This window comes from Hydra vulgaris, chromosome 11, assembly GCF_038396675.1.
Source record: "Hydra vulgaris chromosome 11, alternate assembly HydraT2T_AEP".
Classification (NCBI taxonomy): domain Eukaryota; kingdom Metazoa; phylum Cnidaria; class Hydrozoa; order Anthoathecata; family Hydridae; genus Hydra; species Hydra vulgaris.
This window is the reverse complement of record NC_088930.1, coordinates 37,749,885-37,762,430: the sequence shown is the minus strand read 5'-3', so window position 1 is coordinate 37,762,430 and position 12,546 is coordinate 37,749,885. Positions and strand designations below refer to the sequence as shown.

The window sequence follows — 12,546 nt, the reverse complement described above, 5'->3', positions numbered from 1 at the left end:
ACTTATTAAAACCCAAACACAAAAAGTAGGTATGTCTAAATTTTAGGGTTTTTTTTTGTTCCTTAATCTTTTCAAGACATATTTGTTTTACAATTTATAAAATTGTATGCTCTAATTTTTTTTTAAATATTTTATTTGTGGATCAAAAGAAAAAGATAAAAACACTCCATTTATTGTTTATTTGGTTGACAAACAACTTTTAATTTATATTTGTTATTAAAAGTTTCAGGTTATTTATAAATATATTTATATATATGTATGTGTGTATGTATATATATACATATATATGTATGTATATATACATATATACAACCCTTGGAATTAGGAAAAATGAGGTCGGCAATAATTTGCAGGTCTCAATCTTTTAAAGGTCGGAATCAGGTCAGCAAAAAAAAATTGGTACATAGGTCTTACCATAAAACATAGAAACGAGGTTGGCAATTAGGTCGGCATTGCCGAATGCTGCCCCTAATTCTGAGGGTTGTATATATGTATGTATATATACATATATATGTATGTAGTATTTATATATGCATTTGCAGTGCTTGAAGTGATGTAGGATGCGGTGGGATACCATTCCATCACCTAATTATAAAATATAAACCATCCCACTACTTTTTTATAAAATTGCTAATAAAACAATGATTAGGTGGATAGTATTTTTAATTTACTGAAAACCATTCCACTGCCTAATTTTCTTTACTTCAAGCACTATGCACATATATACATGTGTATATATATCAATGGTATATATCTAATTATCTCATTCTGTTACTAGTTCCTTATGACTGTTTGACTGTTTCTTTATAAAATTATTTTTATATCAAATCAATTTTTAGTTCCAACTGGTTGTCCGAGTAATTTAACTGCTGCAACAATTAGTTCTACTGCTTTGTTGTTGTCTTGGGATAAAGTTGAATATTCATTGAGGAAAGGGGTTGTAATAATGTATTTATATACATGCTACAGCACTGAAAATAGTATTTCAAACAATGTTAGCTATAATACTTTTAATGTAACAGTGAATGATCTTGTTCCAGATACCTACTACAATTGTTCTGTAGCAGCTTGTACCATAATGGGTTGTGGTCCACCAGCAATTGAGATAATAAAAACATTAGTGGGAAGTATGTCAAGCAAATTTTTTTCTTTGTCAACTTTTATGTTTTAAATTTCAAGCTAACACACTATTAAGTTATAAAAATATTTGTAAAAACAATAATAAAACTTTTACATTTTTCTCTGTGACTTACCAACTAACAATTATTGAGTGCAGGTAAAAAACAGGACTTTAACAGCTGCATTCTATTTACTTATATTGCATCCTGTTTAAGTGTTTTTTATTTTTATTTTATAAAATATCAAAATAAAATAGACATTTAAAATTAATAAATTTCAGCACACTCTGGGCCAGAAAACCAGGTCCACGGTATCACCATTAAACTTTTTTAAGGTGATTTGCATTGCTATCATTATAGAAACACAATTGTTTTCATTATAGAACACAATTTCATGATAGGAAAACCTAAAAGATCAGGAGGTTGTTTATTTTGCATAGTTGTAACTTCTATAAGCCAAAATAATTTTTGATAAAGTTTGAAATCTACTGGTAAATTTTTATTTTATTAAAGACAGTATAAAACTTATTAAAAACCTAAGTATCATAAATGGGCATTGGGTGTCTAAATTTTTGGGGTCTTTATTTGTTTTCATGTTCCAATTCGGTAATATTTTTAAGGCATCTTTGTTTTACAATTTAAAAAATTTATTTGTTTTATAATTTAAAAAATTTATTTATATTTTAACTAACATACATTATTATAATCTTTTAAATCCAAAATCAATAACAGCAGTTCAAAATCAACAACAGCAGTTTTGAATTGCCTTTCCACACTGTTCTGGATACTTTGACAAGTTTCATTCTGAATGCTTATCAGAGAAAAAACATGGCAACATATAATGTGGAATTTTAATGACACTTATAGTTTCTTTCTGAGTAAAGAAGCTGTTTCTTGTAAATGTAGGAAAGCATCTCTAAGCATATTATATTTTTTGTTCTGAGGCAGAATCAAGTTTTCTTGCAAAAACTTTTTACAGATTTAAAAGTTTCAAAGCTTTGGACTACAGTAAGTAGATAGGGTAATTATATTATTTACAATAAGTATTATTTACAGTAAGTTATTATTGCAGAAAGTAGATAGGGTAATTATATTATTTTTTGTTATTTTGGGCTTCTAATTGAAGTTTATCAATCAGTTTTAGCATTTTATTTGCATCCATGTTGTCCTATCATTATACCATCATCATCATTTATTTACAATATTGTCAAATCAATATCGAAAGATTTGATGGATCAATTTTCTTTACTATAAGTTAGCTTTTTACCTGCATGTGAGGACATATCAAATAATACATTAATACAATCTTTAAGATACTCAAGTACCAGCCTAAGGTTTTCATATTTTTCAGGGATATCTTTAACAATAGTTCTAATAAGAAGTTTTTAAACTTTGCTATTCTTAAATTTGTTTTTAGGTTCTTTTTCTTTTTTGAAAAAAAAGCCTCCTCCACCATCTATAGAAACTCTTACTGTTACTTTAGTTGGTTACACTTGATTGGGGAAAAGGGCAGGACACAGTGATATGCTGCTAAAGTTCTAAGAACCAGCTTTTTTATATATAAATGTTTATTTTATGTTTAACATATTACAAAACAACTTCTTCAGAAAAAAGTTCCAAATTGCATTTTGGTTAGTAGTAGGCAGAATTATTCTGGTAAGACCTTCTCTATTATCATTAGCTAAATGGTGAATTCTGAGCCACAATTCAACATTGGTGTAGCATCCCACAAATTCAACAGCCAACCCATCAAATTTAAGGTTCCTAATGCTCTTTAGATTCCTAATGTTTCTAATAAATGCTCATTAAACCTAAAATATGTCTAATACTTAAATTTTATCTTTTTTTGGCTCATATAGTATTCTTGAGCAAAAAACCAGTCTCTGTGGAGCAATTTTGTTGATAATGTTTTTTGTACATTTGATCATTTCATGAAGGTCATTTTTATTATCTCTTAAAATATTGTCAAAAAAATCTTTAAAATAATTAACACAAATTTTAATGTTGAGATTTTGGCTTAGAGTCCTAATATTCTATTCTCCTGCTTGCTAAGAAGTGCCGGAAAAAAAACTAGACAAATAAAAGTTTTTGGAGCATGCAGGGACAGATACAGTAAAAGAATGAGACTTTGATGAGTGACAATTTAAACAAAAATGAGATTTAGTTGATGGAACTAGAGATGAAAGCTCCTTTGAGCAGCCACCATGATAGTATTTGTAGAAAAGAGAAAGAGATGAAATTTTATGATGATGGGAAAGAGGGTCAAGCTTAGCAAATAGAACAAATTACACAATTTTTTTTTGTTATTTCACCTCCCCAAGGCCCAGAAGGCCACTACAGATGAGGAGGCTACTTAATTGTGTTTATAACCCTCTCTCAACTCTATAACTCCGAAACACGAACAAGGCCGCTGCGCAGAGAAACAAATTAATAAACTGTGTTGCAAGCCCTGCCTCCTTCCTGTGCAGAAGAGCTTGAAATGAAAAAAGAAATTGTTTTTTTAAATTCTAGATATGGAGGACTTTTTTTAGAAATTGATGATTGTGCCCCTCCACTTCGAAGCCTGTGTTGTCGACCCTGTAAGGTCCTGGAGGATATTAACGCTTACAAATTTTTTGGCTTCTAAAATACAATATGCATTATTTTAAAAATTTTTTGATTACTATGTAAGATTACATGTAGGGTAATTTAATGAAATTGCTAATGGCAGGCTCTTTATAGATTTATACCACTGTATTATGCATCATTAGATTGCTTAGTCTTTCAGCTACAAAACTATGCAGACTGTTCTAACTTTGATAATAGTGTTTGACATTATCATTAAAAACTGCATAGAGTGTCAAAAGCACTGAACCTTGCCCACTCGAACTCAATCTCGCCCACTTGGTGATATTATATACAGGTTTACTTTGAAGCTACTACGCTTGATTTCAATATTCAGATATATTTTCGAACATGCTTTAACAACTGAACGTTTCAGTGCACACCAGTTCACAAACCCGTTGTCACAAAAAAGGTCAAAGCTGTTTCAAACACAAAGGTGCAACTTGTCAACTGAAAAAGATATATTTCAGTTTTCATTATTTGTAAGGATTGTGAGGGAGTTGGAATTTTTACATCATTCACATTGATAAGTAGAACTCTTTCTATGGCGCTCTCATGCACTTTCATAATATATATATATATATATATATATATATATATATATATATATATATATATATATATATATATATATATATATATATCAATGACTCGTCAGTACCATTACATAAATGTTATTAACAGTTGACTTAACTAAAACATTCTCAACTAAGTGTATATATTTTGGAAAATATGCATCACTTGGAGTAGCCTGAGAATCGAATGGTTAAGTTTTACAGAGCCTGAACCCAATAATATGTTTTTTGGAGTCATTGCTTTTTCCAATGCTGAAGCAAATATACCTGCAAAAATTGAACGACATGTAATAACTAGTGGAAACTGACCCATAAGATCTTGTGCTGTAGAGCGATTATAATCTCTCAGTGACTTAAATAAGGTTTTATCACGTGGCTGAAGCCAATATGATGTGTGTGAAATGGATTCTGGTTTACCATGCAAACCATTTTTTTCTATGGCGTTGTTCAAGACATTAAAATACTTTGACACTTTCACTTTATCCATGCACTGCCGTTGTACTGAGACTGTGCCTTCAGGTTGCTGCTGAGTAAATCTATGCCCATGGTGGCACTTAATCAAAGACTGTCACTGGTTGCTTGAAAGTCTCCTCTTGAAATTTAATTTATGCTTTCTGGGAAGTTTCCTGGCATAGTTTAAGAACTGTGTCTTTCCAAAACATACCCATAACTTTGCCCTGTTGCTAGCATAATCAATAAATTTTTTTCCAAAGCAAATATTAGAGTAGATTGTCTTCTTTGCTTTGCTCCAATAGCAATTTTCCTGGAGTACCTGTCTCTCAGTGTTGTACAAAGTACATTGTACAAATTGCAAATCGCACTAAAAATGATTACTCTGATCTGACATGGTTAATTGTACTCATCATATTTTCTTCACTTTATTTCATAACTTTGCCTCGTTTCTTAATGGCGACTGACTGACCAATTGAATGATTAGTATTATTAACACAACTTAAAGAATTATTTTGTAGCTGTTTTATTTGACAAATGTCTTGTGCACTACTGTTAGAAGCAGTTACACTATCATGAAGATGAGTTGTCTTATAACTTTTTGAAACCCCTGATGTAGAATCAGTCTTTTCAACAGACTTCCTGTGTAATCCTAGCAATGATTTACACCCCCAACCTCTTGTTTTAATCATGTTAATTTTCAAGACAGGACTTAGATAAATAACATTTTAGTAAAAAAATTCATATTAATCTAACAAATTTTTCAAAATTTACGAATGATACAAATATTAACATATGGTAAAAACTACATATTATATGTATATATATGTAACCTAACTCAAATCCTAGGACATGGAATTTACCCAGTGAAAACAGTTTGTGAATAATTCCAAGAAAATTTAAATTAAATCTCTACAATATTAGTTTATATAACATGCTTAATCTATTCTTGCTCACTCGGGTGAGGTTGGTTGCATTGGGCAAGAATATATCCATTCTGTGGCAAGTTACTTTGGGTAGGTTGAGCAGAAAACGGTTTTAAGTATAATTCACCATTTCAAACAAAATAAACTTTATTATCCTTACAGAACATACTATGGATAAAAAAAAAAAACTAACTTAAAATGCACAACAGCATATTTACTCGGTTGATTTAAACTTAAATTGAAATCAGCAAATTAGGTAGCAAAAAACATACCAAAAATCAATAAAATTTCATTGATAGATATTTCTTTAATTACAATATGTTGAGGTCAAGGTTTTTTTGATTTTGATGAAGACTGTTTTGCTGCTCTATATAAATGTTTTTGGTTCATGTAGTGGTATGTTCAGTGACTTATAACCAACTAAAGATTATGGGCAAGATTAAGTTATGTTCGAAATAACATCAAGTTACCCTAAGTATACTATTTTATTTAATAAAATGTGGATTATTTATAAGTTATTATTATTTTTCCCTCAATCGGCCTTATTAGCCTCACTAGAGGATAATAAGGCCCAATTCAATAACATTGTAAAATATCAAGAAAATCCAGCTATCTTATAAAGAACTTTTATTAAAATTTTCTTTAACGCGTTCTCTTTATCTATAATTAGGTAGCTTAAATATAATTAGAAAGCTCATTGATAGCAGCAAAATTAAATAAAATAAGTTTAATTTCACACACAAAAAACAAATTTAATTGAAAAAAAAATTAAGTACAGTTTGTAAATGCTAGTTCTTCATTTTCAGAATGGTATCCAACGCATTGTTCATGATACCAAACACTGCACTTACAACACTTTCATATACACTCCGCAGAATTTTCCTGGCATATGAAACAAAACCAATCATTCAAATCTACTGAATTTATAGACTTAATTTTGTTAATTTTTATTTTCCCTTTGCTCTTATTTTTTATGTTTCACTCCCTTACCGTCAGATTGTGCAAAAGCTTTTTTTGTCACTGTTTTAGTAACATAGTTGAAGATTTTTTTGTGGCTAACTATAGGTAATTTCTTTTTTTTTGTGGGACTTTCCATTAGCTCATTGAAACTTTTGTTAAGCATTGATAAATTTAACTGAATGTCAGCAGTCGAGTATGGTCCAGGTTGGAACGGTTGTCTGACAGCATTGTCCTCCAGAATTTGACAACTTTTTTGTCCCAATACGTTTTAAATACTTTAAAAACAGATTTGTCTATAGATTGAAGTTTATGTGTTATATTGCATGGTAAGTGAAAAAAGTGAATGCCATGGCTTTCTGTTTTTTCAACAATATCTACACTAATGTGTGAAATAGCTCCATAGACAATTAGAAGAACATCTCCACTACTTATATTTGTTGAAGTGCTCTAACCAGTCATCTCTAATAACTCATCATTGTAGTAGAGCTAGGTGGCAAATTAACTTATTTTTCTTTCATTTGTATTCTTTTCAAAAGAACAATTTGGGGTATTGCAGTACCCAGAGTATTTGTACACCCAACATTTTTTACATCATTTATCAGCATGTTCTTGGGCAATGAGATGGACTCACTTCGTGGTGCTTATACAGCTTGCTGGTGATGCACTGTAAAACATAATCCTTTTTCATCCATTTTGTAAATGCATTCAGGCTTATAAACAATGAACATTTTACTTTTTTTTTTAAAATTTAATGTTTTTAACATTAATTTTATGATATAGGGTGAGGTGAGGTAATTCCACCCCCTACTTATTTAAAATAATTAAAAATGACTATATAAAAGTGAAAACAAGATTTTTAAGAACTATTAAATCTAAAAATCTTTTAAGAAGATTAATTTTAAGAACTCCTCTTATTTACAAATATCAAACACTTTAGAATGCAAAAATTAAGTTTTAACAAAATAAAAAATAAAAGTAAACATATTTCCAAAAATTTAACACATGTACAAAAGTACATGTGTTAAATTTTCTTTACTGCATTTAGCTAATAATTACGCAGTGTGTTAAGTTAAATACACTTTCAACTTATGTTTTTTATTATTTAGACATTCATATGGGTAGCTGCATTTATGGATTAGTTGAAAAGTATGACAATTTGAAGTAATAGTTTAATCGATTTTGTGTGTCTATATATATATATATATATATATATATATATATATATATATATATATATAATATATATATATATATATATATGTATGTATATATATATATATGTATATATATATATGTATATATATATAATATATATAATATATATAATATATGTATAATATATATATATATATATAACATATAATATATAATATATATATATAATATATGTATAATATATATATAGAGAGAGATATGTATATTTATTTTTGGCTATCACATTTTTTTTACAATTTATTTCAAATGGATGGCATAAATTCCCCTTTGATAGAATAAATATGATGTTATTTTTTATATATCATGTTGTTCCTAGTGAAATTTAAGAAAAATTTTAAAATTTGGCAATTATGGCTGTCATCAATAACCTGCCATATTTAATTTATGCGTTTTGGAAAATTTAAGATTTTTTTTATTAGTTAGTTTGATTTAACTTTTAATGTAATAAGTTTAAGTCAATTGGTATTTCATGCAAGTAAAGATAACTAGTGGTTATCTTTAAATAAAAGATTTAATGCTGTTTTGTTTGTTTGTTTAAGTAAAGATGACAATGCTTTCATTTTTTGAAGTTCTAAATTTAAATTTTCAGCTAAGATGAAGAAATGGGATATTGCACAAATAAAAATTAGTTGAATTACATATTTTTAATAGAATACTCAATATTCTCAGAGAAAAATTAAACTAATTGTAAAAATATAGTTTGGTGTAAGGAGACCACCTTCTAAACCTAAAAAAACACTAAGAGTAGACAAAACCATCTTGAAAATTTGTCTGGAGAACATGAAGAAGACATAAAAAGTATTGACTAAGCTTATTTACATAGCTGGTGTTGTTGCATCAGATTGAACCATTTGCAGAGGCTAAAGAAGAAGGATAGATGTGTCATTGTTCAGCCAAGTAAATAAAACTAAATATTTTCATGAAGATGGACTAGGTTCAAAATTATCATCACTGGTCTGTAAAGGATTGGTGAAAGATTTTTTTTGTTTACATTCTTATTCATAATTTATTTTTCAATATTTTTTAATTATTGTAACTTAAAATCATTTCATTTATGGGCAAGGAGCAGGACGTCCCTACAAAGTGGTTGGGACAATGAGACAGCGTATAGAAGTTCTGAAGAATTAGTTGGTTCCCCAAATGGTAGATTAGTCTAAAAAAATTCAAAATCTTATTATTAAATGCTTATGCAAGATGGTGATAATGCAATTATTGGTTATGGTTATTATTGGAGATGGTTATGCAAGATGCAAGATGAAATTGCCACACAACAAAATGTGTAATGGTTTATTTAAAATGGAAAAAATTTTATGTACTGCCATGACCAGACAGTTCAACTGATCTCAACCCCATAGAAAACATTTTAAAGCTAGTAAAGTGAAATATTGGAAAATAAATTATAAATAACAAGCAAGATCTTATGGAAATGATTTTTAGAATCTGGCACAATAACCCAGGGTTAACAGACATTATATAAAAGTCAATTGCAAGTATGCCACAAGGCGTTAAAGTAGTTGTTGCAAATATGTTTTATAAAATATTGATACTTTGAATATATATCATATATATTTGTTGTAATAACCATTAAATATTCAAAATGTTTAAGCTTTTTTGTTTATATTTTATCAAATAATACTTTGGGATTAAAAGAACAAGCTTTAAATTGTGCTGTTGTTTTTCTTTTTCCTTAAAAATTCATTTTTACACAATATTTATAAAAAATTAACACTAGTCTTAATGTGATGGCCTACCACTGTGTATATTAGGGGTGTTAATTTATTTTTTCAAAAGACGTCCTTATAACTATTGGTGGAGTTATTACCTAAAACTCACAAAAAAATAAAATATTATAAATGCAAAAAACTCTCTGCACAAGTCTATTTTCAAGAATTGTTAATTGTTTGAAAATTTGCTTAAATAACTTATATTGTTTAACTATTATATACTGTATATGTTTAAATATTAACTGTATTTTAGATGGATAAGATATCAGAGAATAATTTAATTGGACAATTTGATTGCCCTTCCAGTATTTCAAGACATAGAAATTGTACATATGGAAATTTGATTTATGTAAGACAAAGCAGATATTATAAATCTAATTTCCTTTTAGAATTGGTTAATATTCCTAGATCAAGTGATGTTATTAAAAAAATCTCAATTGAAATTTGTCAATTATGGAAAAAATGATGATACCATGTTTTACGGAGAAACCTGTGCAGAGAAAAGTAAAGTCTGCTATTCAAAATTTGTTATTAAATCAACAAAAAGTAAAAATAAAAAGACAGGTTTTTTTTACTTGAGATTATTATTACTATTTGACTTATTGCCCAAAAATGTTAAATTTAAAAATCTGGAAGATAAACTCTTTTATGAACTTTAAAAATCTTCTTATGGGTGCAAAAGTCAGTGCAGTATTGTGATAGACCCTATTACAGCACTTCCATGAAACCTGCCACCTAAAAGAAAAGAATTTGAAACAAATTATAGTCAATTGTTTGATGATTTGTCAGACAATTCTAGTAGTAAAATTAATTTATTTTGTTAAATAATATATCCGTTGTTATATTTGACACCGCTGCAGTAAATATAGGTTCTAAAAATAAAGTAATTAGGCGTTTAATAAAAATTGTTTCAGGTTTAGTGTCATCTTCATGTCTATTGTATTCATATTCTATCGATTTCATGTTCTTGACCTGATTCTTAAACATTTTATGAATTCAAAGTTTGATTCAATATTGTCAAATATTAGTTACTGTTTCATTAATGAGTTAATTAGTAACTACCATGATTTAATTGAAAAATATAAACTTAACGGGTCAGTTATTAAAAGTAAAAAATATAGCAGGAATGATTGTACGGAGCTGGATTATGTAAATGATACAAGACACAATGAATTTACTCACAATTCATTTTTCTAAACCAGGGTTATTTCAAGTTCACAATGGAATTCAAAAGAAATCTGTTGCTTGAAATGTATGCTTTTGACTCAGACAAAAAAAAAATCTATAATTGAGACAAGCAATTTTATTGTAGATCACTGGGGCAGGCCATGGTTCTTTTGCAGAAGAAATGTTGACGATATAACGAAGTTAAAATTGCCATTAACTGATAATTGCCTTGAGTGTTTGGAAAGACACAATGATAATTGAAATGATTAGACATTGATTACACCAATGATGTGTGCAAAATATTGTTTGCGAAATTTAAATTATTTCTTCAAAGAAACTGCATCAACTTACATTACTTCATCTGCTGCAACAATTGATTTTTTAAAAATTTTATCATTTCAGAAAAACAAGTTTGCACAGATGGTTTTTGAATCTGTTACAGTTAAAATTATTTTCAAATGACTTTTTATACTATTTCTCCACCTGTAGTAATAGAGCAAATTGATTGTAAGATAAAAATGAAAAAAATTCCTACTTTTAGTGTGTATATATATATATATATATATATATATATATATATATATATATATATATATATATATATATATATATATATATATATATATATATATATATATGTACATATATACCCAGTGTATGTGTATAATTTCCCAGTGTTTTTTATTAAAGTTACCTACTTTAAAGTCCTAAAACTTTAAATTTTTTTTTAATAAAAGCAAAATATGGTAAAAAATTTTAGTATTTTAACAATACTAAATACCTTTCTGTAATTTAAATTCAAAAAAATTGCAGTTAAAAACGTTTTTAGTTGAAAAATATTGATATAAATAACAAATAATTTTTTTTGTGAAAAACAATGTATATTTTGTTTCAATAAAAAGCGACTTAAAAATAGATCTTTTAATGATAAGTTTTGTTAACAATAATAAAATTGAAAAAATAAAAAACTAATTCTTATTCTTTTTTTGCGGAAATCATAGTAGTATTGTTTTAACAAAAAGTGGCTTAAAATTTGATCTTTTAATGGTAAGTTTTGTTAATAACAAATCATTATATACTAAAAATAAGTTCTAATAGTCAGGTTTGTATTACTTTACACTGCTTGATTTTAAGGGTTTTAAGTTGAATTTCAAAGGACATAAGGTTTTTTTTCAGATTCTGTTAATATGTATATGTACAAGCTGGAATATGTTAAAAATAAAATCGAAAGCGTTCCTTCTCAGTCCAATTTGTCCAATTAATATTTTCCGAAATCCAGAAAATAGTGCTTAAAAAACAATATCTGTTGTATTATTTTAGCTATCTCTTATTAAAGAATCATAGAAACCCTCATGACCACCTATTATCTTTGTCTTCAAAATGTGGTTAATTTAATATATAATAATACCTTTAATGATTTGATGACTTTACGGCTTACATGATACTGGAATTATTATTTTTAGGTCAGTTATATACATTACAGGTTTCAAATCAAAATAAAATTAATAACAAAATTTTTTTTTTAATTTAGTAAGAATATATATATTATATAAATAAGTTAAAAAAATTTGAATTTAATCAGTTTAAATTCTCATAGAGCTGTAGGTAGAAGCAACTTTTTAAAGCTTCAATCCATGGTTTTTCTTAGTCTCTGCGACAGCATAGCGCTTCAATATTTTTGTTAAATTTTTATGTACAGCCTTGGATTTTTGCTCTGAAAATATATACATATATATATATATATATATATATATATATATATATATATATATATATATATTTATATATATATACACACACATATATA

At 27.5% G+C, this 12,546-nt stretch overlaps 1 protein-coding gene across 3 annotated transcripts in view; it reads left to right on the top strand.

The window, feature by feature from the left end:
- LOC105846914 (phosphatidylinositol phosphatase PTPRQ) overlaps nt 1-12,546 on the top strand; it is a 146,565-nt gene that overhangs the window by 99,484 nt on the left and 34,535 nt on the right. For 2 of the 3 annotated variants that reach the window (XM_065810984.1, XM_065810982.1), the window contains 2 exons: nt 840-1,127; nt 7,740-7,794. In XM_065810984.1, coding sequence (XP_065667056.1) covers nt 840-1,127; nt 7,740-7,794 — 343 coding nt within the window. The remainder of the gene's footprint in view (nt 1-839; nt 1,128-7,739; nt 7,795-12,546) is intronic. The other variant, XM_065810983.1, reaches the window with a different exon arrangement.